General features: G+C 40.0%; 1 protein-coding gene across 2 annotated transcripts in view; it reads right to left on the bottom strand.

Annotated features, from left to right (window-relative positions):
• Positions 1 to 27,606, bottom strand: part of LOC137243843 (sodium-dependent nutrient amino acid transporter 1) — a 65,864-nt gene that overhangs the window by 8,381 nt on the left and 29,877 nt on the right. Inside the window, exons 2-10 of one of the 2 annotated variants that reach the window (XM_067772032.1) lie at positions 20,268 to 20,404; positions 19,917 to 20,208; positions 14,157 to 14,385; positions 13,970 to 14,085; positions 13,753 to 13,907; positions 13,584 to 13,687; positions 10,755 to 10,984; positions 10,280 to 10,516; positions 9,946 to 10,217 (exon numbers count right to left, since the gene is read on the bottom strand). In XM_067772032.1, coding sequence (XP_067628133.1) covers positions 9,946 to 10,217; positions 10,280 to 10,516; positions 10,755 to 10,984; positions 13,584 to 13,687; positions 13,753 to 13,907; positions 13,970 to 14,085; positions 14,157 to 14,385; positions 19,917 to 20,208; positions 20,268 to 20,375 — 1,743 coding nt within the window. In that variant the 5' untranslated portion in view covers positions 20,376 to 20,404. The remainder of the gene's footprint in view (positions 1 to 9,945; positions 10,218 to 10,279; positions 10,517 to 10,754; positions 10,985 to 13,583; positions 13,688 to 13,752; positions 13,908 to 13,969; positions 14,086 to 14,156; positions 14,386 to 19,916; positions 20,209 to 20,267; positions 20,405 to 27,606) is intronic. The other variant, XM_067772033.1, reaches the window with a different exon arrangement.

The following is a 27,606-nucleotide window of genomic DNA, read 5'->3' as shown; positions in this document are numbered from 1 at the left end:
TGTGTGGAATATCTTTGAGCTCGTTCAACAGAACATGATCAGTAACATTGAATTTAAAAACACAAATATTCCACACAATTGAGGTTAAAAACATAGAGGAAGTATGTATGTGTGCATAAAAGTAATAGCAACAAAAATTTAATACTGAGAGATGGCTGAGTTGAAAGAGGCATCTGCCATAACACTAGTATGAATGCAGGTAATTTCGAGTTCAAAACCCAGCAATCGAAAAGTTAGCTGATGAAGATGTGAAATTCATAATCATCTGCTAGTAGCCAACGCCGTATGTAAATTTTGAAATTTTTCTTTAACATCAATAACAAAAAGAACAAGTGAGAAAGTCTAAGTTCGGGCGCAACCGAACATTATATACCCAAAGTGTGCTCTGATATATATGTATATCTATCTTCTATATCTATAAATCTTATAAAATAAAGTCGCTAAATGTCATTGTACGCACATTACTTCACTCAGAATGCTCCGATTTTAAAACGGGTTTTTGCATTTGAAAGCTTAGCTACGTGAGATGGATATTTTCAATATAATTTGAAGGTATGTATTATAGGGGCGTGTCACATTGCCAAAATGTAGTAAAAAATCATAACATTTTTGTTTGCACAGCTATAGCTCATAAACGGGTAGTAGGATTTAGAAAATTCTACTTTACAGTAAAACCTTGAAATATTTACCTTCGTCCTGCATCAAAAAAAGTACTTGATTCCTTTCTTATATCAGCCAACTCGTTTAAACAAAAGTAATATTTTTACCAACAAATGCAGTGCGTCAACTGTGCGCGCAAATTAGTTTGAGTGAGGCATGATGCGTCACATACGTACATACATAGCATTCGCTGCGTTATTTAACTTCGGGATTATATTTATATGGTATGGATGTATGTATGGATTTTCATATCATATACGCTTGACATATGTATGTACATTTATGTACATTTATGTGTGCTGCCAAGTTAATGCAACATAAATGTTTAAGAACACACACATCTCTTGAAAAATACACTTTCCTTAAAAATATTGAAGTTTTCCTTAAAACTCTTAAACAAAGGTTTTATTTTTTGGTATGTTTGCATGTATATGCTAATATTTGTGCACTAGGTATATTTAATTCTTCAATATAATTCTTATGCTAATTTGTATGCTGGTCGTAAAGACAAATTAAATTATAAAAGTTATTTTATTCCAAATAAAAGTAGAGGAACTGGGTTCACAATGATTTTTATTTAGATGTGGCTGTGGGAGTGTACGTTCAGTGTAGTATAGTACACAAAAAAACCTTAAATAAAAAAGGATTACAAAAGTAGGGTTATAGTACGTGTTAAAAATTGTTATTAGCTAGATATTGTTAATATTATTAATTTATTGTTAACAATTCTAGCGACCAGTTTGTCACTGTTCAACTAGATATTGTTAATATTATTTATTTATATTTAACAATGTTAGCGACCAGTTTATCACTGTTCAACTAAGCACCGTTAATATTAATTATTTATGATGAACAATATTAGCGACCAGTTTATCACTGTTCAACTAATATTGCACATACGTTAGTATTTTAGCTTTCCTCTCAAGTGGACGAAAATCGCAAAGTGAAAGATGACCACTTGAGAGTGCTTCTTTTATAGCAACAGGTGCTGAGCTTTTACATTGCTATTAAGAGCTTGTGTATTCTAATTTTAAATGTTGTGTATATGTGTATGGTAACCAACATATATTGTGGAACATATTGTAGTGCTTTTGTGTATCATAACTAACATATGTTGTAGAATGATTTGTAGTGCTTTTATATTAATAGGGTTGTCGTTGAACACTAATAGTACTGAATGAGCATTTATACTACTAAAAGTAAATAGTTATACTACTAAATTATACTTATGCTACAGTCTCCCCTTTGATGAACGTGAAGTAAACGTAGCGGCCATCACACGTTTATTTGTTCTTCCTCGTTTCCGAATAGGTTGGACTGTAGTTGGATTTTGGTTTGCATTGGTACCTTTGTATAATGTTAAAGCGGATGCGTGATATGTCCCAAGTGGTACGTTTGGATCAGCTTTTGATACAATTTCGTATGAGGTTGCACCGATTTTTCGTTTGACGATATAAGCCCCATCACGTTTTGGTACAAATTTCGAGGTGAAACCCTTCGTTGCTTGACTCAGTACGTGAGTTGTAACCAATACTTCGTCTCCCATATCGATTTTAGCCTGTGGTTGTCTATGATTGTCAGTATACATCTTGTTACGATATTGGCTCTTTTGTTCTACCTCTCGAGCGTTTTTAAAATTTTCTGCAATTGTTTTCAGATACGGTGTAATTTGTGGAATAAAATTTTCATTTTCTGTTATTGTGCGTATATCATGCTCTACGTCATCGAATGTACGCAATTCTCTTCCAAAAGTGAGATAAGCTGCTGTATAGCTGGTTGATTGACACTTAGCTGAGTTCTTTGCAAATCGTATGGACGGTAAACCTATAGTCCACACATTGTGTTGATTTTGGACAAGTATCGCTAGTTGAGCCTTAAGGTCTCTGTTTTTGCGTTCGACTGGATTACTTTCAGGGTGATAAACAGGTGTAAAAACTTGGTGAATTCCCATGCAGTAAACTATTTGCTGCCTAATTGCGGATACGAACTGCACGCCAATATCAGATTTAAGACGCCTAGGAACACCATATCGTAAAAAAACTTCTTCGATTAAGATTTTTGCGCAATTTTCGGCAGTTGCTTCTTTTAAAGGGAACAATTCTACCCAACGACTAGCGACATCTTCTGCAATCAGGATCCATTGATAGCCATCTTCCGTTTTTGGCAAAGGACCAAATAAATCTACGGCAACGACTTCGAATCGTTGTTTGCTACTTGTTGTTTGAAGCAATCCAATTGGCTTCATGTTGCTTGCTTTGTATCGCTGGCATTCAATGCAGTTTCTAACGTACTTTGTAATTTCGGCTCGCATTCCTGGCCAGAAGTAACGACTTAGAATACGTGCTATAGTTCGCTCTGCTCCATAGTGGCCAGCTGTGCTGTCATCATGATATGTTTTCAAAATACTTCCGCGCTCGTGATCAGGTACGACGAGCTGTGCGTCATCTGCATCCTCGTTTGCGTAACAATACAATACGCCGTTGTTCAAAACATAGCCACGAGTGTACCATAAGTTGGCATTTTCGTTGGTTTCTTCTAATGAATGAATTATATTTTTCAAGTAGCTGTCTTTTAGTTGTTCTTCTCGCAGCTCATCAGGTTTATTACACAAAGCACAAATGCAGTTTGTTTCAATTTCTTCCTCGTTACAGGGTGGTCGCGATAACATATCGGCAACCGAATTTGTTCTCCCTGGTGTGTAGTCGATTTTGAAATTATACTGCTGTATTTGTAGTGCCCACCTTGCTAGGCGGCCTGTTGGTGACTTTATGGTTATTAACCATTTTAACGGTTGGTGATCGGACACCAATAACACTTCAGTGCCTTCTATATAGCCTCTGAATTTCGCACATGCCCATACAATGGCGAGGGCTTCGCGTTCGGTAGTTGAATAATTTTTTTCTGCTGTTGTCAAAAGTCGGCTCGCATATTCGATAGGATGTTCGCATTCTTTCTCCCCCTGGATAAGAACAGCTCCCAAGCCATAAGCACTTGCGTCCGCCTTAATGATGAAAGGGACATTTGTGGTGTACTCCACTTCCATTCAGCATTCTTTTTCATTAACTCCGTAAGCGGTTTGGCAATTTCAGCGAATCGGTCAATAAAGCGCCGATACCCAGAGCAGGTTTGTATGAATGATATCAATTCTTTGATATTTCTTGGTTCTTTCCTGTGTGTAATCGCCAGAGTCTTTTCTGGGTCAACTTGTATGCCTGCGGTCGTTAAGACGTGACCAAGGTATTTAACACTTGCGCAACAAAAACGACATTTACTATAATTAACGCGCAGCTTGAACTTTTCCAGCTTCAAGAGTACGCTTTTTAAGTCATTTAAGTGTTCTGTAAATGATGGTGAACAAATGATTATATCATCAAGATATGCTAAAATGTGTACATTTGGCAGCGTTGCCTTAAAACGGTCGATTAGTCTTTGAAATGTGGAAGGTGCGTTGCAGAGACCAAACGGCATTCTTTTAAACCGGAATGTACCAAAAGGCGTAATTAGACATGTTTTGTCTCGGTCTCTTTCAGCAACAGCGATTTGAAAATACCCACTTTGAAGATCTAGAGTGGTCATAAATTTTGTGCTTTTTGCAGCGTGCAATAGGTCATCCATACGAGGTAAGGGGTATCGGTCGGGCTTTGTTATAGCATTTAACTTCCGATAGTCCACACATACACGAGTACCACCATCCTTTTTAGGCACCATAACCACAGGTGATGACCACGCTGACTCACATTCTTCTATAACATCATTTTCGAGCATTTTGTGAATCTCAGCTTTTAGTTCCTTTAACTTAGAAAATGATAATCTATACGCTGGTGATGCAATCGGCTCGTGCTCGCCAGTATCAATAAAATGTTGTGTATATGGCGTCGGTCCACACGAAGCGGCAAAAACTTTTACGTGGGATTGAGCATATTGTCGAGTTCAATTTTCTCTGATACTTCCAACCCTGAGCCATCTTTTTCCTTCAGTACTTTAAAATCAATAGAAAATAAGTCTACCTTATCAGCAATGTTTTGGTTATAGGTAACACCAGTAAAAAAATTGGGATTTATTGGCCTTTCAGGTGTAATCATGTTGGGTGGAATCGAATCTCTAAAAATACTTTGTACAATACGCGGTGAGTAATCGTTTGGCAAATCAGGACCATAATACTCAAACTCGGACATATACACTTTTTGCTGTTCAACTTCTCTGACTGCCGCTTTCTCGGGCTTACGTTTTGTTGAGCTTACTTGTATAATTTCAATAATGTTTAATTCTAGTGGCAATGGGGTAGCGAAATCGAAATGTTGCGTTGGATTACTTTCAAAGAACCAGTATCTTTGAACCATATTTAAAACTATTTCCGCTTGTTCCAAGAAATCTGTGCCAATTAGCGTTTTATTGCCAACTGATTCTGGTAGGATCATAAATTGAATTTTGAAGGTACGCCCACCTATTACTATATCGCAATTGGTTGTGAGGCAATTTTGAAGTTTCGTACTTCCGTCGGCAAGAGTAATTTCCCATTCAACTTTGCGGTATGTGCACCCTTTAAAGTCCATTACGCGCTTTAAGTTTGCGCTAGCTACACTAGTTCGAGTGCCACTATCAAAATGGACTTGTCCAGATACCCCAAACAGACTTACACTTGCAATCGGAATGTCTCTTCCAACTGGAACTGTTATGGAATTGAAACTTACCGAACCATGGCTAGTGGATGGTTTATTTTGAACATTTTGGACAGTTTGCGCGAGTAACGCCAGGTGCGTTACAACCATAACAAGCATAATTCGGCTTTGTTACTATTGCGTTAGCAATTGCTTGTGTTTGAGCTACTTTAATTTCTTCATTTTTCTTTTTGAAACACGCTTCTGCGCTATGCCCTTTTTTGCGACAAAAAGCACATCGTACCGGACCACTTGCGTTAGCAACAGCTTTATCAGCGTTCACGGTCGACATTTTGTGTTCGCGCAGGGTCATTTCTGCTTCTCTAGCTTCGGCTAACAAATCGTCGAATGTATTAATGCGCTTACGACACACCCTGTCCCTAATTTGCAAATGAATCATGCCAAAAAAAGGTCGATTTGGACGGATTCACTCGGAGCATCCGAGAGTTGAGAAAAAAGAGCACGCTTTTTGCCAACAAAAGTGTCCATCGGTTCATTTTTAGCTTGTTTTGGTTCTACGATTTCGGAATATATTCACCAGTCAGATTTAGGGGGACAAAAAGATTCGCGCAACATACGCATAACATCTTCAAAAGTGTTAGGTGCCTGTACACCGCGCCACCATTCTGCTGCGTCACCCCTTAGAATCATGGGAAGACCAGTGATAGGGGCAGCATCACTTATTTTTTCTACAACTTTAAACGTAGTTACAGCTGCAATAAACTACTCAACTTTTGTGGAATCGCGTTCTCCTGCGTAACGAGCAGTGCAAGTGCTTAACGTACCACTACGCTCATTACATCGGCTTACAATATTGATAAGCTCTTGAAACAGTTCAGGAGACAAATTAGCCATTTTATTGTTACTAATATTAGTTCGCTTTGCAATTCTATCGCTTCGGCGATATGTATTTAAACTACTCGAGAGGTTTGCCACGATGCTGGGCGCCAATTATAAGTTATTTTATTCCAAATAAAAGTGGAGGAACTGGGTTCACAATGATTTTTATTTAGATGTGGCTGTGGGAGTGTAAATTCAGTGTAGTATAGTACACAAAAAAAACTTTAAATAAAAAAGGATTACAAAAGTAGGGTTATAGTACGTGTTAAAAATGTTATTAGCTAGATATTGTTAATATTATTAATTTATTGTTAACAATTCTAGCGACCAGTTTGTCACTGTTCAACTAGATATTGTTAATATTATTTATTTATATTTAACAATGTTGGCGACCAGTTTATCACTGTTCAACTAAGCACCGTTAATATTAATTATTTATGATGAACAATATTAGCGACCAGTTTATCACTGTTCAACTAATATTGCACATACGTTAGTATTTTAGCTTACCTCTCAAGTGGACGAAAATCGCAAAGTGAAAGATGACCACTTGAGAGCGCTTCTTTTATAGCAACAGGTGCTGAGCTTTTACATTGCTATTAAGAGCTTGTGTATTCTAATTTTAAATGTTGTGTATATGTGTATGGTAACCAACATATATTGTGGAACATATTGTAGTGCTTTTGTGTATCATAACTAACATATGTTGTGGAATGATTTGTAGTGCTTTTATATTAATAGGGTTGTCGTTGACAACTAATAGAAAGAAAGGAATAGAAAGGAAAGGAAAGAAGAGGAAAGGAAATGAAAGGTGTGAAAATTACAGGGGAGGAAAGGAAGGGAGAAGACAAGACCGGACAGCGAACGAAAGGACAGGAAATGAAAGAAAAGGAAGAAATTTGAGAAAAGAGGACAGGAAAGGACGAGAAAGGAAAGGAAATGAAAAGAAAAGGAAAGGAAATGAAAGGAGAGGAAATGGAAACAATTAATTAAGATAATTTTTTCCTTAAATTTCATCCATGCAGTTTAATATTTTAACAATAATTTATTGTTACGATTCAAATAAGTTTTTGAGCCGAGCTTTTCACAATAAGGAAATAAACGGAGAGGAAATTACAGGGGAGGAAAGTAAGGGAGAAGGCAGGACCTGACAGCGAACGAAAGGACAGGAAATGAAAGAATAGGAAAGGAAACGGAAGAAAAGGAAAGAATAGGAGACAAGAGGACAAGAAAGGAAAGGACGGGAAAGGAAAGGAAATGAAAAAGGAAGAGAAAGAGGGAAAAGAAACGAAAGGATATGAATTATCTTTATTTTTTAATTGAATCATTAATTCAAAATGCAATAACAAATTACCATATTTAAACATTGCAACCTGTGTGAAACAAGGTGCGGGTTGCTAGTACACATATAAAGGATCCATTTAAAAAAGGATGTCGCAAACATAAAATGATATGAAACTGCAAAATACCCTTTATAAACATGCAAATATTGCCTGTAGACATGCTCGTTGACGAAGTTTCCTCAGATCTAAATATATTACTAATAAACATAATTCTGCAAAATTGCAAAGTGACACTAACGGCTCTGATTTACGGCTTGCAGAAATTTAAAATTTACTTCTTTTAAATACTGTCGGCGCCACGCCCATTTTCGATTTTACAAAGTCTTTATTTTTTTTATTTTTTTTTACTTTGCTACACCCCATCACTACTGAGGTGGTAAATCAGTCTAATTTAATTATATCGGAAACATTTTTTTTAAGTGAGCGTGGTCGTAAGCCGATTTCGTTAATTTAGCGAGTTGTATTTATAATAGCGGCCACCTTGGTGTGATGGTAGCGTGCTCCGCCTACCACAAACCCCGGGCAAAGCAACATCAAAATTTTAGAAATAAGGTTTTTCAATTAGAAGAAAGTTTTTCTAAGCGGGGTCGCCCCTCGGCCGTGTTTGGCAAGCGCTCCGGGTGTATTTCAGCCATGAAAAACTCTCAGTGAAAACTGCCTTGCAGATGCCGTTCGGAGTCGACATAAAACATGTAGGTCCCGTCCGGCCGATTTGTAGGGAAAATCAATAGGAGCACGACGAAAATTGGAAGAGAAGCTCGGCGTTAGATCTCTTCGGAGGTTATCGCGCCTTTCATTTATTTTATTTATTTTATTTATAATAGCGAATGCCAAATCCTCAATAGTTTTTCATTTACTGCATTCACAATTTTAAATTTTCTTCCTCTAATTGTGGGCAGTACCACGCCCATTTTCCAAAATGTTACCAAGTTTCTAATTTTCGTCACAAAGTCAATCCACATATGCAGTTTCATTAATTTATTGGTCTGGGGCCAAACATTTATAGCACACTTCTTCCATTCTTCGAAATTTCGAAAGGGATTTTTTTTAAAGTGGGCGTGGTCGTCAGCGGATTTCGTTTATTTTCAGACAGCATATAAATGAATGTAAGGATAATCTTCGTGCTAAATTTTAGCAGGATATTTTCAATGGCTTTTCATTTACGGGCTGCAAAACTTTACAACATTTTACTTATAAGTGTAGGCGGTGCCACGCCTATTTTCCAAGATTTTACTAAATTTGTCTTTCTCGTCATAAAGTCAACGAACATACCCAGTTCCAGCGCCTTATCTATCTATGGTAACGTATAACCGAAATTTCATCTTCGATTTTTTTTATTTAAAAGGGGCGTGGTCATCAACCGTTTTCGTCAATTTTTATAAATAAACATAAATTTTGGGATGTTCCGCTCGTTTTGCACCTTCTGCTATCGTTGGAATCGCTGAACTGTCGAAAAAATAACTCCAATATTCAGTATTGCAAATGGTCTTTATTAGACTACTTTGGGAGTAGTATTTCACAATTACTATTATACTTCACTAATAGTGTTTTTAAATCAAACTGATTAGTCATTCCTCAGCTTACGCTGCTTTTATACTCTCTGTTGCCTCGTTCGCATATTTCTCCTAAGATGGACTTTTCACGAACATGACTTCTAGAACAGTTGCATCTCATACTTGGTTATTAAGTTATATGCGTGAGTATATGTGAGTAACAATTTCTGCTCTTAGCTGATGACTACATATGTGTTGTTGAAATAATCTCTCTGCTTCAAGCTGCTGGTTACGTGTATGGAATATTCTTCGTTGCCTTGTACATAAGTGTGGCTGCTTGCTTTAATGTGTACATGTACATAAGTGTGGCTGCTGGTTGTTTTTGTTGTTGTGATTATGTACTAACAGCATAGTGATGCTAATATTCGCCACAATGGTAAGGACCATCCTCCTGCGAAATATTAACATGATATCTTCAAGGGCTTGGTATTTTTTTATAGCTTGAATGACTATACATATTTGTTTATGTAGTTCCACGCCTATTTTTAAAATCCTTCCAAATTTGTATTTCTTATCATATGATCAATATATGTATTAAATTTCTTCAGTTTATCGGTATTTGGTAATGAATTTTCGCAATTTTTCCAATTTTCGAAATTTTTGATATCGAAAATGTGCGGCTATTGGGCGATTTCTCCATTTTCTCAAAGATATCTCAATTTTTACTCAAATTATCGCGTTAACGGACGGACGAACGGACAGACGGATGGATAATTTTGATAGATGGAAGTTAATATCTAACTCCATTCCTTTCTTCCATTACGAACTACCGTTATCCAATCAAAAAATGCAAGTACACGTTGGGTATTAAAATTGTATAAAGCAATATAAGCCTGTCTCGCTGATTAAATACGTAAAAATAATAAGAATAAAAAAAAAATAATTACTCACCACCTTCAATGTCGCCCCTGGTTGCTTATAAACGGTATGTAGAGCCCAGAATGGCAGCTGACCTACGCCTATAAACCACAATAACCATGCAATATTATATATATATTCAGGATATGCCACACCCTTATATTCGAGCGGTTTATAATTGATTAATGTGTAGACGAGCACAAGAAACATTAGCCCTGGCGTAAATATAGCCCAACAGACGCGCCAATAAAGTCCCGTTTTTATGCCGCACATGAATTCGATATCCTTGCAGAAGCGTTTAACGCCTGGACATAGTAAAAAGGTCATAAGAAACTCACTAACACGTAAGTCGTGTTGTGTGTCTTACCGTAAATCCACGAAATAGTCAAAATTTCGCCAATCGCTAGAAAGAGCGCTATAAACGAACAACCAAAGAAATCTACCAAATTGAGTAGAAACTGCCCACCTGGCGTCGTGTAGATTAGACCGCAAAGAAAGCTGGTGATCGCAAATCCGATTGTTATTACCCATTGTGGTATGTGGGTAAAACGATCCTTAAGCACAGTTATAACGCAAGAAGACATACCGATATTGCTGCCGACGCCTGGAAGAAGGTTAGGTGCACACTGAGCGAAACGACACTTTTTTCCTGTTTCATCAACATTCCTCGCGTTCCAATTCACAGTGATCCAGATTCCAATCGATCCCTATGCATTAATTTGTTGCTATATTTTCATGTAAAGATTTTATCGGGATCTGGATCACTGTCCATTGGCACGCGGGGATTGTCATTTGTTTCACTCTTTCGTCTCCTCCCTCCCTGCCCCCTCCCTCCTACTTACCTAGCACGAAGAGCATGAAGAAGAAAAGCACTGCGAAGAATTGTGGAAATAATTTAAACTTCGCTATAGCTTCTGGATATGAGATGAAAGCCAGACCCGCGCCACCTTTAACTACCTTTGATATATCGCTGGTATTGGTTTCATGCGCAAGATTTCCTAGAATTCCAAAGATTACACAACCAGCGAGTAATGAGGTGCAAGTGTCAACTGTGGTGACAATCATGACGTCTCTGGATGGGAAGATAGAGATAATAAATAAGAAAAATTAAGTAATATAACATAGAATATGAGAGATTGGAGGTAAAAGTTTTGCTAGGTTAGATAACGACATTTCGAATGCTTCATGTGGTTACGATATAGTTCCGAATGAGAGGAAATTTAACTTGGAACCCTTTTAGTTTCCAATCATACTTGTTCTGATTTAATATTCAAGAGAAAAGTTCTTCGGAAATTTTATGACCCTTCGTGGGATGAAAATGGCGTTTATCGAAGGAAATTTGATGGTGAGGTGTATCAGCATACTGATCCGATGAGGTTTTGCGAATGAATAAAAAAAACCAGAAAGAATTTCTATCGACAACTGAGCAAGCTGAGACTTGAATCTTACCCGAGTTGGGGAAACAAAAATACAAAGGCTTCCTTTCCCTTGATGCTCCCAATTGGTGTCAGTTCTAGTGGGTATGACCCGCGATTAGGCGGCAAATCAATGATGACTGATGATTCCCTTGAAGATTTAAGTAACATCTGTTCCTAAGTATATTTATACATATTCTGGTGGCAAATGGTAAACAAACAAACACCTTGGAGGGACGCTTTTTAAATCGTTGAGATATACTCAACGGATTCCGGAAAACATCACTGCTAATTTACTACGTAGTAGAAAGAATGGATTTGGCGAACTTAAGAAGTACGACTAAGCGCTACATAGCTCTGGAAGTCTGTGTAGTTTCGAGGTTTCTATTTCATAACACATTCGATACATATCTAGTCAGGCAAGCCAAGGCAATAACAGTGAGATCAGAACGCCAGAGCTACGAAACTTCGGCCTTGGATTACTGGCAAAACTTGCCAAATTCATGGAGGAGTATTTCGTCGTTAAAACACAACACCCACTGATAGTTATCAGGGACACAGATAAGACTTCGATCCAAAGGCACTAGTTGATCTTCATCCACTTTCAAGGGTAAAGTAAGTGTTACTATTAGTAAGTAGAAAGTCTCAAATTCCCATAGGATACTAACACGCTATTTGCGTAGAATACCAGTACGTAATTCCGCTTTAAGTTCCCCATAGCGTCGGAAAAATACTGAGCTTCTTACTTGAGTGATGGCTGGATAACATTAAATCAACAATCTCTATTTATAGTACTCTCCGACAAACCGAAAACAATGCTATGTACATTAGACTGGGTCGATTTATTAACCGATGTAGCGCCATCGGTTTTTCGATACGATTTGAGCTCAGGAACAAAAAGTTCCACTACGCATACCCAAAAAAATAATTTTGAAGCCTGCGACTTTTTTTCGATTTTGATTTTTAAGGTTTTTTTCATGACCTACTAAAAAAATTTTCTAGTTGATGCTCTAGTCCCCACACCTGAGTTCATTTTAGAGCTGTCGTTGTAGATTTGTATATTGTAGGTAGTTGCAACCGCATCCCTCTTCCAAGCATTCCTATTTGGAATGTTATTATTAACGCTGCCCTTGACCTGCAGTTTTCGTGGATAATAATTGATTTCGGAATTAAAAGTTCGAGCCGGACGTAAAGTGAGGATACTACTATGCGTTTTCTGAGTATCCTTACAGTCCCCAGATTTTCTGGGTATGAGTGCGGATTACGCCGACGTACATAGAATGTACATGTATATCCTAGGAAGAAGCTCCACGCTCGCTTTACAGTTGAGTTTCCAATTGATTGGTAGCCCCAGATACTTGGTACAATTTGATAGGGCTAATTGCTGGCGGCTTATCTTTGGTATTTCAAAGATAGGTGATTTATACTACCCGTGAAGAGTAGCAGATCAGTCTTCTCCGGATTTAGCCTCAAGGTCACATATTCTGTGCTCAGCTACCTACTTTTGCCAACATTACATCCATGATCTCACTCATCATGGAAGGAATGAACCTAAAATCAGTCCCATCAAGAAGTTCCCTTATTACTTATTCAATTGGCACTTAACCGCTTAAACGGTCCAACAAGGCGCACCAGTCGCTTCTTCAGGTTCTGATAAAAAGACTTTCTTCGCTGGAGCGTCATCTTTAACTTACACAACATGACCTTGCCAGCGTTGCTGCTGCGTTTTAATTGACTGGACTATGTTCATGTCTGCGTAAAGCTCGTACAGTTCATCATTAAATGTTCTTCGGTAGTCGCCATCGCCAACGCGTAGAGGCCCATAAATTTTTCGAAGAACTTTTCTCTCGAACACTCCCAGAGTAGCTTCATCTGATATTGTCATGTTCCATACTTCTGCACCATATAGCAGGACGTGTACGATAAGTTCCCTTATGAGTGTATCAAATAGTCTCTCAAGTGTTTTTAAAACGGCTCGTCAGCTCGTGTCCCATTCTTCCCGACTTTGGGATGAAAACTACCCTTGTTTTCCTCCACAAACATGGAATGCGGCTGTAGCGAGAGCAAAGATGTCCATGTGAGCTGTCGTTTGCCAGCCTCCTGGGAGTATGTCATGGAGGTTTTTTAGCAACCTCGAACCATAGTATTTAGCGGAGAAAATACATCATCTAGGGAGTATCTGTACTGAAATTATGCCAGTGAATAGGCTTAATATACATATAAGAGATAATAAAAAATCCCACGAAAATTACTCACTTGGTTACTCTCTTATTAAAATTATTATAGGAGGCATACATGATCAATGTGCCGAAGCAAATCACCAAAGAGAAGAACATCTGCGTGATCGCAGCATACCAAACCTAGCAAAGAACACAAATAAAAATAAATCAATAAAAGTGTAAAATGAATCCCAAAAGCTACTTACATCAGGATTAAGCAACTGATTCCATTGTGGTTTTAGAAAATATACAATACCATCCAAAGCACCAGGTAAACTCATACCACGACCAAGCAAAATGAAAAGTACGACGTATGGGAAAAGCGCGAGGAAATAGGAAGCTTTGCCAGAGCTTTGAATACCTGTGGAAAGAAAAATGTTGTTTAACTTTACAACTTTATTAAGAAAACTTCCAACTAAATACCTTTAATCAGCGTCACTGCAATCATTACCCATACAAAAAACAAATACGTCACAAGATCCCAACTGGGCAGCCCAATACCATCATCAAGACTGTCTTTTTCACGTAGCACTACTTTACTATTTGGTCAGATAAAAAAGAAATTATTTGATGATTTCATGAGCACATTTGAGAAACACTTTTTACTCACGTAAAATACAATTCCGCAGAGGAGATCATATTTTCTCGGGATACATTTCCAGTGCTGCCTGCGTTGTATGTAGACATCGAAACACAATTACCACCCAATGCCGGCTCACATATTGACCAAGGTAATATTTCGGAAAAAGACGCAAGTAAGTATTTGATTGTAAGCGCCATGATGGCTGCGTAGTAAGTAGACGCCAATGCTGTAGCGTAAACTTGGCCATAGGCGATGCCTGCAAATAGAAAATTAAGAATATATAATTTATAGTAATGAATTTTGGGGGATTTCGATGATTTTGCACCTTCTGCTAACGTTCGAATCGCTGAACTGTTGAATAAATAACTTCAATACTCAGTATTGCAAAATAGTCTTTATTTAGACTACTTTGGGAGTAGTACTTCACAATTATACTTCACAACTAATAGCGTGTTTAAGTCAAACTGATTAGTTATTCCTCAGCTTGCGCTGTTTTTATACTCTATGTTGCCTCGTTCGCATATTTCTCCTAAGGTCTAGAATTTTCACGAACATGGAACAGTTGTATCGCATACTTAGTTATTTAGCTATATACGTGTGTATGTGTGAGTAAAAACTTCTGCTCTTAGCTGATGATATGTGTATGTGAGATATTCTTCATCGCCTTCTACGAACGTGTGTAAATGGATTACTTTGTTATGTTCATGTACACAAGTGTGGCTGCTTGCTTTATTATTGTTGTACATTTATTTATTAACAGCATAGTGAGGCTAACATTCGGCACAATGCATTTACACACACAAACACAACTTACAAAAACAAGCCCGAAAAATCAAAAGGACATTTCGGAGGTCCTCGTATTCCCCAATATCGCCTCTATCCCTGGGGGTAGCGTCGTAAAGGAGTCATATGTCTAGCACGCAGGACTGTTGTTACAATATAACTCCGTCCTCTTGGCAAATACTAGAAGTTTTGTAGGACCTAGCCTAATTGCTACCTCGAGATCTGGCAACTCTTCCGCTACCCCTTATAGCTGGAGCCTTGACCTGGCGAGTGCAGGACCCGAACACAGAACTTGCGAACCCGTCTGCCTAACTGAGGATTCGTTGAATAGTACGTCAGTTGTTAGGGCCAGATATCTTTAGTCTGCAAACCCATGGCTCCTGTATTACCTCAAGGTGGGATGCTGTATGCAGTTTGAATAACCTTCTACTTATAGTGTCGGGTGTATATAGCTGCAAGTTTATTAAGGCGTTTACTTAGGAAGAGCTGTACGAGCTTTACGCAGACAGCAGCATAAAAAAGTATGTAAATAAATTTTAAGATTTAAGAAAATCAATAAAACAGAACGAATCAATGACTTAAGTTCCCGAAGAAGCGACTGGCGGGACTTTTTCGAAGGCCAAAATCGTTTGACTGGTAAGGCACCAGTTATGTAAGTGTATTTCAGAAACTGTAACACGACTCACCTGGTCCAATAAACTATGAGAGAAACCTTTAAAAAAGAGACTCAAGTAATTTCTTTAGCGAGTCCTGAGAGCATGCGCCACTTACCACCAGATTAGAACCTTCACTACCTTTCCAATTTCTACTATTTTCGTGAGCCATGAATAATCATGGACTTCTTCCGGCTCCCAGATTCGGGGCAGGTAAACAGGAAAGCACATCACCCGTAATGAAAACTGGATCTGAAATCTAGCGGATTTTCTTCCTGAGTGACTTGTTTGGTGCGTGAAAGGCACTTCACGCACCTCATACTATCGGACCGTGGCTGCAGTACCAGGGGCGACTCTTTTTCGAATGAAATGACTCTTGCAGCATTTTATTTCTGCAGAAATTATCGAATCACTCCCACCATTCACTTCATAACACTGGGCAGTTGACCTTAAATAGCTCAACTAAAAATGGACCGAGAAGGTAGTCCCCTTGACGTAGAGGTGAAGTTTGATTCGGATTAAGCCATAGACAAGTTACTCGCTGGAGGAGTCCGTTATCGTCAGGACCATGGCAGGTTAGGACTGCATTGGCCTTGCCTTCGCACCTGCGGTAGCCTTGGTTTGAACACTCTGCCTCCTGAAAGTACCTGTGTTCCGAGCTAAGGGTAACGTAATGCAAGTGGTTGAGTTTGATGCCGTCTTAACATAGAATACTTTGATAATGGTTCGGCAGCTCCTCCTTGGTCTGTGCTTAGTAATTTACCGCTTTGACTACAAATTTGTCGCAAAAGTCATAAGAGATTACTCTTTTGGAAGGTTTTTAATAGGATATATACAACTACTCCATTGCTCGTTTGATAGAACTACAAACTATTGGGAGATTTTTTTACTATCCCGCTTAGAACATACTATGAATGGAAGATTATCTGTTACTGCCTTTTTAAGTCGCTGTGATTTTTTCCCATCTCAGTTCTCTGCGACATCCAGCGCTATTCAGTCGCAGGCCAATTGGCGTTAGGGTCTACTATTGCCTCTACTGGAAGGACTGGTTGTGACAAAGAAGAGGTTGTCATTACAGTCACGGCGATTTCTACGAAGCTGTTGCTGCGATTTTCTGCGATCTTTCATCCGCTAGGACAAAACCCAAGCGAATTCAGTACCAGGTGTCATTAGCTTTCCCTTGCCATCACCTTGTATAGATTCACCCTGTACAAAATACAGGTAAGTTCATCAATATTTGTCAACTCTGTAGCTTACTAAAAGTTTCGACAGTTAGGGCAGACGATGCTGCTAAGTCCTATTGGGATCAAATGAAAAGGATTGCAAAAGGTTGAGAACCTATGTTCACTCAAATAAATGGTTTAAACTGGCCACGGTCCGTAAGTATCACACATGTGACTCAATGTGTTCATAATGTTTCATACGTTATCTTGAACTAGTCGGTCCGTGAGGATCTCACATACACCGAACAAGTCCATGCTCTTTCTAGAAGCTTGCTCGAATTGATGCTTCTCAATTTAATTGCTGTCACTCCTAGAGCTGGTGGTATTAGCCCTAGTTTCCTCTTGCAAACTTCCTACACCTCTTTCTTTATCATTACCTACACATCCAATTAGCTACTGTCGGTATACAAGTGTATCGCTTCGTCCGCCACCTTCCACCTTTATTGTGGCTCCAAAATCCGTAAGAAGCGCAGGCACGAGATCAGGTAATCTGCCCATCCAATATTTGATGACGCTAAACAACTATGGCCGCATGGTCAAAGCTCAAGCTTCCCCGTGGCATTGTGCCTTGTTGCAGTTGTTAACGCTATGTTCTTCGCCACCACGTCTACAAGTGGTATTTGCATATTGGCATATAGTGCAGCCGTGTGGGTTGTTTTCAGGGCTCCCGTTATGCCAAGCATTGAGGTTCACTGTATACAGCCTCTAGAGAGGTTCATTTTTGTGTGGCTGTCCGCCAAAAAAGGGCTGCATAGTATATATTAGGCTTTAGAATCGCTGTTAATACCCAGTGGGATAGAGAGGGTAATAAGTCGCAGCATTTTCTTACATGCATAAAGTGGCATTGAGGCCTCCTTCACGCGTTGCGCTTCTACGACAACTTCCTGTCTAGAATAGTTCTTAGATATTTTGTACAAGGTTTCTGCTCCAACGCCATCCCAACTGGCTTAGGCCTTGTCCGGTTGAGGACCATATACAGTGAGGGTCATCTTATTTGATGCAGTCACAAAAATAACCTTTCAAAGCCCATACTTTTGATTAAAAAAAGATATTCAAAAAAATTAAAGGACATGGTAATATTAGCATTATTTTTGATTTAAACAATCTTTTTAAAAACTAGACGTTTTCAATTTAGTCCTTACAAACAAAACAGTAATGAAAAAGGAGTAACCAACCACTCCTGCACAATTCCAGATTTATGTTTTGGGTCATTGTCTTGATAAAATCTAAAGTTTCTCCGCCGACCCAGTTTTTCAGCACTTGGAGCAAGATTTCTTTTAGAATGTTAAGATACATGTTCTTATCCAAGAATCCATCTATAAAAACAAGGCTTAAAACGCCCGAAGCAGCCATACATGCCCAAACCATAACACTCCCTCCGCCTTATTTCATAGACGCACGTAAATTCTTCGCATTAAGCTGATTGTTGGGCTTACGCCAATCCATCGACCTTCCATCCGACTCAAATATGTTAAACTTGGACCCGTCAGAAAATGCTACAGTATTCCAAAATGTCGAATCCTTCAAAAGGTGATTTTTGGCGAATTTCAAATGACTAACCTTATTTTTTGAATTAATGAACGGCTTTTTGAGGGAAACTCCACCATGAAAATTATGTGATCGTAAGATACGGTGGATTGCTGATGCACTACATTCCTTCCCAAGGAAGTTTTTCATATGATCAGCCAATTTTTGTGCCGATAATTTGGGATTTTCACTAATTTTTCTAAAGACATATCGTTCCCCAGTTTGTGTCAATATTTTATCTGGCGCTTCTCTACCTTTGTTTTTTACACTATTTTCTTTTTAAAACCGTTCGATTATGGGCTGAATTGTAGACGATGGAGTATTTACCATTTCAGCTACTGAACGATGAATTTTCCCGTGCCGTGGTGAATTACCAACTCTCGTTTTTCTACACTGGTACGTCGTCCCACTTTTTAAAAATTAGTTTGTTCTTAGTAAGCAAATTACTCATTAACGCTAAAAAAATGTACTAATTCAACCGACAAAAAATATAATTTTAATTTTTTTACCAAAAACGTTAAAGTAACGTGATCATTACCATTAAAAGCTGAGTGCATCAAATAAACTGCTCATACTAAATAAACTGGGTTTTCATTAATTTATTGTATTTCCGGTCGATTTAATTTTATAATTTGATTGAAATTAGGCTTTCTGACCAATATGTTTTGAAGTGCAAGTTATATAAACTCCACTTGTTCGACCCTACGTTTCGCTGGGCTTCCTCAGGGGTGATCTATTTATTTCCAACAACAAATATACATACATTAGACATCAAAAATAAACAGTCATGGTATATACGTACAAACATATAACAATAATTACAAAATTTATCTTAATGCTATTTTACACAAAAGGGCATAAATCAGTACCACTCTTCACTGGTATCATTGTCATACTAAGTTTAGATTATAAACATAAAACACAGTAAACAAGAAAGAAGATACTGACTTTATTGCAGCTACATACCTTTTATGTTTATAATCAAAATTTAGTATGACAATGATACCAGTGAAAAGTGGTAGTGGATACCAGAAGTAGTGGTAAATTTTGTAAGTATTGTTATATGTTTGTACGTATATACCATGACTGTTCGTTTTTGATGTCTAATGTATATTTGTTGTTGCAAATAAATACATCACCCCTGAGGAAGCTAGGAAGCCTAGCGAAACGTAGGGTCGAACAAGTGGAGTTTATATAACTTGCACTTCAAAACAAATTGGTCATAACGCCTAATTTTAATCAAAATACTGGGTTTTCATTTTTTTTTTTGATTTGCAAAGATTAAGTGAGAAGTTTTTAATACGTGACATGTTTTTTAAGTAGAAAACAATTTTATCAAATAACTTTTTTGGTTCAAAAGTAATGGGCGCCTAATGGTATTTTTGCGGCTGCATCAAATAAGGTGACACTTAATGTACCTCTTAATAAACAACAACAGATTCGCGTTAGTAGTCAACCCGACATTGGATGCACAGGTAGAAATATCCGCAGCCGTGCGATTCATCATATCAATGGTGGGCTTTATAAAAACATACAAAATTTTCTCAATTTAAAAAAAACGTTTTTCTCTTTCACGGTATGTGTTTTGTTCGCTAACTCACCTTTCATAATGGGCGCCATATCGTACACTTTCACCGCTCCACGGCTCGCAAATTGTCCAATTAATACTTCCATATAATAAATGGGACGTCCAATAAGTAAGAGCACAATAACATACGGAATAACAAAAGCGCCACCACCATTCTCTAGCGCTATAAAAGGGAAACGCCAAACATTGCCCAAACCCACAGAGAGAGCAATGCACGAAAAAAGAAATTCTATTTCACGATTCCATTTGTCACGTTTGCCGCCACCGGTAGATGGCGCATCGTCCGTAATGCAATTGATGTCGACCTGTAGGGTGAGAGCTTTTCAAAATTGATAACATTTTTTTATTTTATTGTTGTACATACCACTTCGTCGCTTTTAATACCGTTTTTGAGATTATTGATACGTAAGCTCTCGCTGCAGAGCGAAAAAGCTTCATCGGCTACACATTTGTGATAGTGTGACGTAGGCATAATGACATTGATAGGTATGTGTAAACTTTCTAGTTGTCAAGCATTGAAATGTTAAATTTAAACAAATAAATGCAATTAATATTAAATTAAAAACTTTTTCTTTGCTTTATTCTAAATTAATAAGCATCTCGATTGAAGAGCTTTGCAGGGCCGCATCAACCCTCAAAGGGCCCTAGGCAACCATCAATTTGGGGTCCTTTTTTCCACGTCCGTTCCCTTCTTTTTCGATTAAAAAATACAAACTTTTATCTTTCATACAAGTTTTATTGTCACAATGTAATAATATACATAAATAGAATTACTATCTATATTTTAAACATGTCGTTTTCTACATTTGTTTTCGGCAAATTCATCAATTATATCATCAATATCGATTTTGTTCAATAAATCTGACTCAATGCAAAGTATACCTATCATCTCGAATCGCTCTTGTCGCGTTGTAGCTCTTTCAGCAGCTTTGATAATTTTTAATACGCGAAGGATCGTTCGGCAGAACAATTTATGATCATTAATGTTAAGAAAATCCGAAGAGCTATTTCTGTGCTAGGAAATACATTGGCTAATTGATGTTCCATTAAAATCTTATCCAAATGACTATGACTTTTTTGTGCATCAGTGTATCTGGAGTTCACGTAACTTTCGAATTGTTTCAGTCTTCCAAATCTAGAGAATAAAAACGAACTAAGTTATTTATAGCTTCATGGAGGTCTCCATCACTTAGATAAAAGTTTATGAGAAATTCAAATCGCTCTGAAACTTCCATATACACTTCCGCACGTCGTTTGAGTTGACTGTGAAGATTGTCGATGATTTCGAGGAAACCTTTTGTCCTAAAATCATCGCCAGAACCGCCGAGAGAAAATCCGGGCCCGGGGGCAAAAAAATAAGGGCCCCCAAACTAAAATGAACCAAATCTCAACATCAAAATTACCATATTTTACATATTTATATGCATACATGTATATCGCTGTATAAGAATTTGCATCATACCGAATTGTTCTGCTGCAACAGAAAACGAACTCAACTTTATGCTACAAAGCCGACGCCAAAAACCAACAACACCTTATGCGGGGTGCAGACCCGTTAAGAGATTTATAAAATCTTTTGAAAATTAAAATGATTGCTATCTAAGAAACGTGATTAAAGGTGTGGTTTGTTTACTTTCTGTAAGCAAAAAGCTTGAATAGCATTTTGAGATTCCCGGACCCCTCCAAAGCCGGGGCCCGGGGTAAATTATCCCCTCAGCCCCCCCCCCCCCCTCTCGCCGGGCCTGATCATCGCGAGGGGAAAATTCTACTTCTGAACTTCTGGCGCATTTCCGTCATTACGTTGGTTTTTTCTACGACGAGTACGTTTTACGATTTCTGTATAACATACACCAGTTCACTAACTTTTTAACGACATTTTCCATCACTTTATTTGCGAATCGATAACTATAACGATTTCGTTATTCAGTAACTATTTTGTATCAGCTGTGTTGTTAAATCATCGGCAAGTAAATTAACTGCGTTAAAAATCACGAAATTAACATTTCTGGCAAGTCTAGTTATAAAAGAAAATCGGAACTTTAATTAAATACTTTCAAACACGAAAAGTTGCTTTATTTATAAATCAAATGTACTTGACGTACATTTTATCACAAGATGAAGAATTACTAAGTTCATCGCCAGTGGACAGACGCATTCTTAGAGAAGTAGATAACCCATTCCACTTGCATGCAACAGAGTTTCGAAAGCTGTACCGACTAGCCCCAGACTTGGATCATGATATTGTAACGAATTTAGTGCAATTCCTCTTATTTGCAACCTTCTGCTAACGTTCGAATCACTAAACCGTTGAATAAATAACTCCAATATTCGATAATGCAAATTGGTCTTTATTAGACTACTTTCAAAATAACACTACTACTTCTCGACAGATTGCGTTCTTAAATCAAACTTATTCTGATTCTCAGCTTTACCTCCTTTTATACTCTGTGATTTCTCGTTCGCATACTTCTAGGCGTTTATATTTCTAGAAAATACTTCTCGTTTACAAGCTATACATTTCTCAGCTATAACTACAGATGCATGATTTTATAGCTTCTCTCATAGCCCATGCGCGTGTATATGTGAGTGATACTTGCACAAATGATTGCATACTTTTGGGAGTATCTCAGATATATGCATGTGTTTGTGCGTTACTCTCCGCTGCTTGTATGTACATATGGGTAGACATAATGATTGATTTGTTGATGTGCATACAAGTCACTGCTTAGTATCGGCTTAGAGATAATAGTATCCCTTAGTGTTGCTAATATTCGTCACACTGCCCTCCACCCAAGTCTGATCTTCCCGATCAGACAATTTCCCCGATCTAAACGCCGCCAGCATATCCAAATGAACCACTCTTCTATTTCGTGGTTTCCCAATTGTTTGTATGCGGTAGATGATATCACTGATCTTCTTCGCAACTTTGTACGGGCCTTCCCAACTGCACCGAAATTTGGATGGAACACCTTTCCGCCGGTGAGGGTTGTATAACAGTACCAAATCTCCCGCCAAGAAACCTTCCGAATTATTGTTCTCATCGTACCTGCGTTTCATCTCACTACTCATTATCCTGGATTGTTCCCTCGCACTCTGTTGTTTGGCCAATGAACTACTTTGTAGAGCTTGCTCTTGACGGATTGGCTTCACATAATTAGTATCGTTCCGACGTTTCCCAACAGTAGTGCGCCCTGGCTTGAAACCACCCTTGCATTCATTCTGAGGAATTCTTTCATTCGTTTTAGTGCGTCCATTAGCGTTTTTCAATGCCAGTGTTTCTCTCGCAGGTACCTTCGGTTTTGATTTGTTTGGTCCATTCGTTCCATCAACCTTTGCCCGATCTACTGTCCTTGACTTTTGTGGTCTCTGTCGAATCTCCTCTACCAGCACTCGCTTACTGCTGAACCCTTTCTCCAAACTGAAGTTAAGTGGTACATTCTTGCTTTTATAGCGCATAATCTTTCTCCGCATATCGATCCTGATGTCATGGTCAACTGAAAAGTCCATATGACTTCATCAACGATCTCCGCCACAACGAATTTGTGTTGAACCATGACCTTCCCAATTCAGACTTCACAGATCACTTCTCCCAGGACTTGGTTATACTCGCCAGTGACCGTACGCAACCTTGATCCAGGTAATGGCTTTACTCTCCTGTTGGCCAAATCAGATCCAATCAAGGAATGAGATGCGCCCTTATCTACAGTTGTTGTTGTTGTTGTTGTAGCAGTGCTTCGCCCCACCTAACAGCCGCGACCGATCACAAATTGTCATCAATATCCTCTAACGGGAGTCCAAGGAAAGGGGTGGACCATTAGGAATGGGGTGTTAGAGGCGTTGGTTCCACCTTACAATTAAAGAGATGGTTGGTGTTTGCAAGCGGGGCATACATTTTGTATGTCGGGGTTGATTCTGGACAGGTAAGAGTTTAACCTGTTACAGTATCTAGAACGAAGTTGAGCAAGAGTGACACGCGTTTCCCTGGGGAGTATGCGTTCCTCTTCCGCAAGTTTTGGATACTTTTCTTTGAGTACTGGATTCACCGGGCAATTCCCGGCATAAAGGTCCGACGCCTGTTTGTGGAGTTCACCAAGGACTTGCTTGTGTTTTTTCGCTTCATACGGCTGGGTTCTCAGGTGCCGTATTTCCTCAAAATGCTTACGGAGATGACTCCTTAAGCCCCTAGGCGGTGCTGGTTCATCAATCAGATGTCTGTTGGGATGCTCAGGTTTCTGGGTATTCAACAGGAACTGTTTGGTCAGCATTTCATTTCTCTCCCTGATGGGGGAGTATTCTCGCCTCATTATGCAGATGGAGTTCTGGGGACATAAGAAGACAGCCCGTGGCAATTCTGAGGGCAGTATTTTGGCAGGCCTGTAGCTTCTTCCAGTGGGTAATTTTTAGGCTTGGCGACCATATGGGTGACGCGTAGCATGAAATCGGCTGGCTGATTTCTTTGTATGTAGTCATGAGCGTTTCTTTATCTTTTCCCCAGGTATTGCCAGCGAGGGCTTGAGGATTTTGTTACGGCTCTGAATTCTCGGAGCAATTGCGGCTGAGTGCTCACCAAAATGTAGATCCTGATCAAACGTCACACCCAAGATTTTGGGGTGTAGGACAGCCGGTAGCGTAGTGCCATCGACGTGGATGTTCAAAATGGTCGACATTTGGGACGTCCATGTTGTAAATAAGGTCGCGGAAGATTTATTCGGCGATAATGCCATGTTTCGCGAGGCGAAAAAACTGGAGAGATCAGGGGGTAGCCGTTTATTTTATTGCATAGCTCATCGATCTGTGGGTCTAGGCCTGTGGCCATTATTGTACAGTCATCGGCGTAGGAAACGATTGTGACTCCTTCCGGTGGTGAAGGTAGCTTAGATATGTAGGAATTAAACAAAAGTGGGGATAGGACACCACCCTGTGGCACCCCTTGTTTAATTCTCCTTGGTTTTGATGTTTCGTTTCTAAATTGCACCGATGACTGCCGACCACCCAGATAATTTGCGGTCCACCTTTTAAGACATGGGGGAAGGGTAGACCCTTCCAGGTCTTGCAGTAACGAGCCATGGTTGACCGTATCAAAAGCTTTTGATAGGTCTAGCGCTACGCGTAATGTTCTATGGTGGGGGTTTTGATTTAAACCGCAATTTATCTGGGTGCTAATGGCATTTAGCGCGGTGGTAGTGCTATGGAGTTTTCTGAAGCCATGCTGATGAGAGGCTACCTGCAAATTTGCTAGGAAATAAGGGAGCAAAATGGCTTCAAGCGTCTTTGCCACTGGTGATAGGAGAGATATCGGACGATACGACTCTCCTATGTTAGCTGGTTTCCCAGGCTTTAGTAGCGGGACCACCTTGGCCATTTTGCATTTCTCGGGTATGAAAAAGGTGGAAAAAGACAGGTTGAATACATGCGCTAAATATTTGAAACCCTCTTTCCCTAGGCTTTTAAGCATCGGCATGGCTGTGCCGTCTGGGCCCACTGCTTTGGATGGTTTAGCGCGACCAATGGCGTCCTCAACCTCTTTAGCGGTGATGGTGATTGGTGACGCGCTGAATTTGTGTTTATGTGCGTGTCTGTTGGCCCTCCGTCTACCTTTGTCGACCGTAGAATGCATTATATATTGTCGGCAGAAAGCGCTCGCGCATTTTTTCGCATCCGACAGCACTTTGTCGCCAAAGGCGATGGAAACTTTGTCTTTGTGCTTAGTCGGATTCGATAGGGATTTTACGGTGGACCAAAGTTTACCCGGTAGAGAGGTTACAACCTCTTAGGCGCTCCTCCCATTTCGCCCGCTTGTGTTCATCCACAAGCAATCTGATGCGTTGGTTTATATCCCTTATTTGGGGGTCGCCTGGATCAAGCTGTCTTATAAGGTCACGTTCTCTCGCTAAGTTTGCGGCCTCCGCCGGGAAGTGGGGCCGAATTTCGGGAATTCTCCCGGCGGGAGTGAAACGTTCCGGGGCGGATTCAATGACCTTGCGGAAGGCACGCTCCCCTTGGCGGGCATCAGTCGGGATAGGGAGGGCAGCAAAGAGGTTGTCTGTAAAAGATTTATATTCTTCCCACTTTCCTTTTTTGAAGTTTATGAAAGTGCGTTTTTCGGTGACGATGAAGTCGGCGGTACGCTCGAGCGAAATAAGTATAGGCAGGTGGTCGGATGCCAATGTTACCATCGGCTGCCAGTTGACGCACTTTACGAGTTCCGCGCTCACGATTGAGATATATGGCGAACTGTGACAGCTTCCTACCATACGTGTGGGGGCGTCTCCGTTTATTGTGCAGAACATCGTTTCTTCTATTTGATCCGCCAACATCTCACCCCTACTGTCCGCCCGCAAATTTGAATGCCATAGATCGTGATGGGCATTGAAATCGCCTAAGATAATGCGATTGTTGCCAGTGAGTAAGGCTCTGATATTAGGGCGGTATCCACTGGGGCAACAAGTGGCAGGAGGGATGTAGATGTTGATGATTTCTAGGTTTGCATCGCCTGACCGGTTAGATAGGCCTTGACCTTCTAAGACATTGTCCCTGCGGTCGATGCCAGGATCAAATATATAATATTGCACGGAGTGGTGTATGATAAACGCGAGGCCGCCTCCATTTCCGCTCTCGCGATCTTTTCTGTGGACATTATACCCTGAGCAGGTCTGCAATGCAGATCTTGCTGTGAGTTTAGTCTCTTGAATCGCAGCAATGCGGATGTTGTGCCGCTTCATGAAATCGACTATCTCCGTAATCTTCCCAGTTAGTCCATTACAGTTTAACTGCAGAATTCTGAAGTGCATAGGGGGAGACGTCGCCACTCTGAGGGTAAGCGACGGGTGACTACGCCTGGGTTGTGGAAGGCCAGGACGCAATTTCTGTTGTGGCTCTGGGACTGGGCGTCCTTGGGCAAGCATTGGGGTCCCCGGATAATTTGGGTTTGTGACCTGGCAACATGGCGCGATGAAACCCGTCGGGGGGTTGCCGTCGCGGAGACCAGAACATCTAGGGAAGTTGCACCATCCAAAGCAGGAGCTGCATAGGGCGGATTTCGCAAACAGATATATTCTGTGCCGGCAAACGGTGCAAACGGAGGTTGGGACTAAGAGTCTGTTTCCCAGAGCTGCACGATTGCTGCCGGAAAAGAGGGGGGAGAAAACGGGGGCAGGGGCTGATGCTCAGCATTGCAACCGACTCTACTACGAAGATAGTAGTTATGAGTGGTAGCAGCTGTTTGAGTTGTTGGCGCCGTGGGGCGCGAGCAGCAGCGGGTACTTGTTGTGGCTTGCTGAGCAGCGGGGCTGCTGGAAAGTAGTGGGGGGGGGGGGGGGGGGGGGGGGTGCGCTTAGGCGTAGACTACGGGACGCCCTTGGGCGTGAACAGCAAGTGGCCGCAAAAGAATTATAAAAGTTACGTGGACGTGGGGTTTTGGGATCAAGCCCAGAGCAACCTGTCCGATGCAACCATCCCTTGCACGAGACACACTGAACACAGTATGACCGTCCTAAAAAGATTCTTTTCCGGCAGATACAGCAAAACCATTTCTCAGGACCGGGGTCAGGAGACGGACCCGGATTGGATTCGATACCTTCCCGGAGCAAGAGAATATGGAGCAGTCCTCCTGCAAGGAGCTGCTGGGAGGAGGACAATTTGTGGGAGGGACGCAACAAATTAAATGGGGTTACACTGAAATGACAGTCCTTGCTCCGGTACAT

Source organism: Eurosta solidaginis, chromosome 3 (assembly GCF_040869045.1).
Source record: "Eurosta solidaginis isolate ZX-2024a chromosome 3, ASM4086904v1, whole genome shotgun sequence".
In the NCBI taxonomy this organism is placed as follows: domain Eukaryota; kingdom Metazoa; phylum Arthropoda; class Insecta; order Diptera; family Tephritidae; genus Eurosta; species Eurosta solidaginis.
Note: the sequence above shows the minus strand (reverse complement) of the source record. Positions and strands in the feature narration are given on the sequence as shown.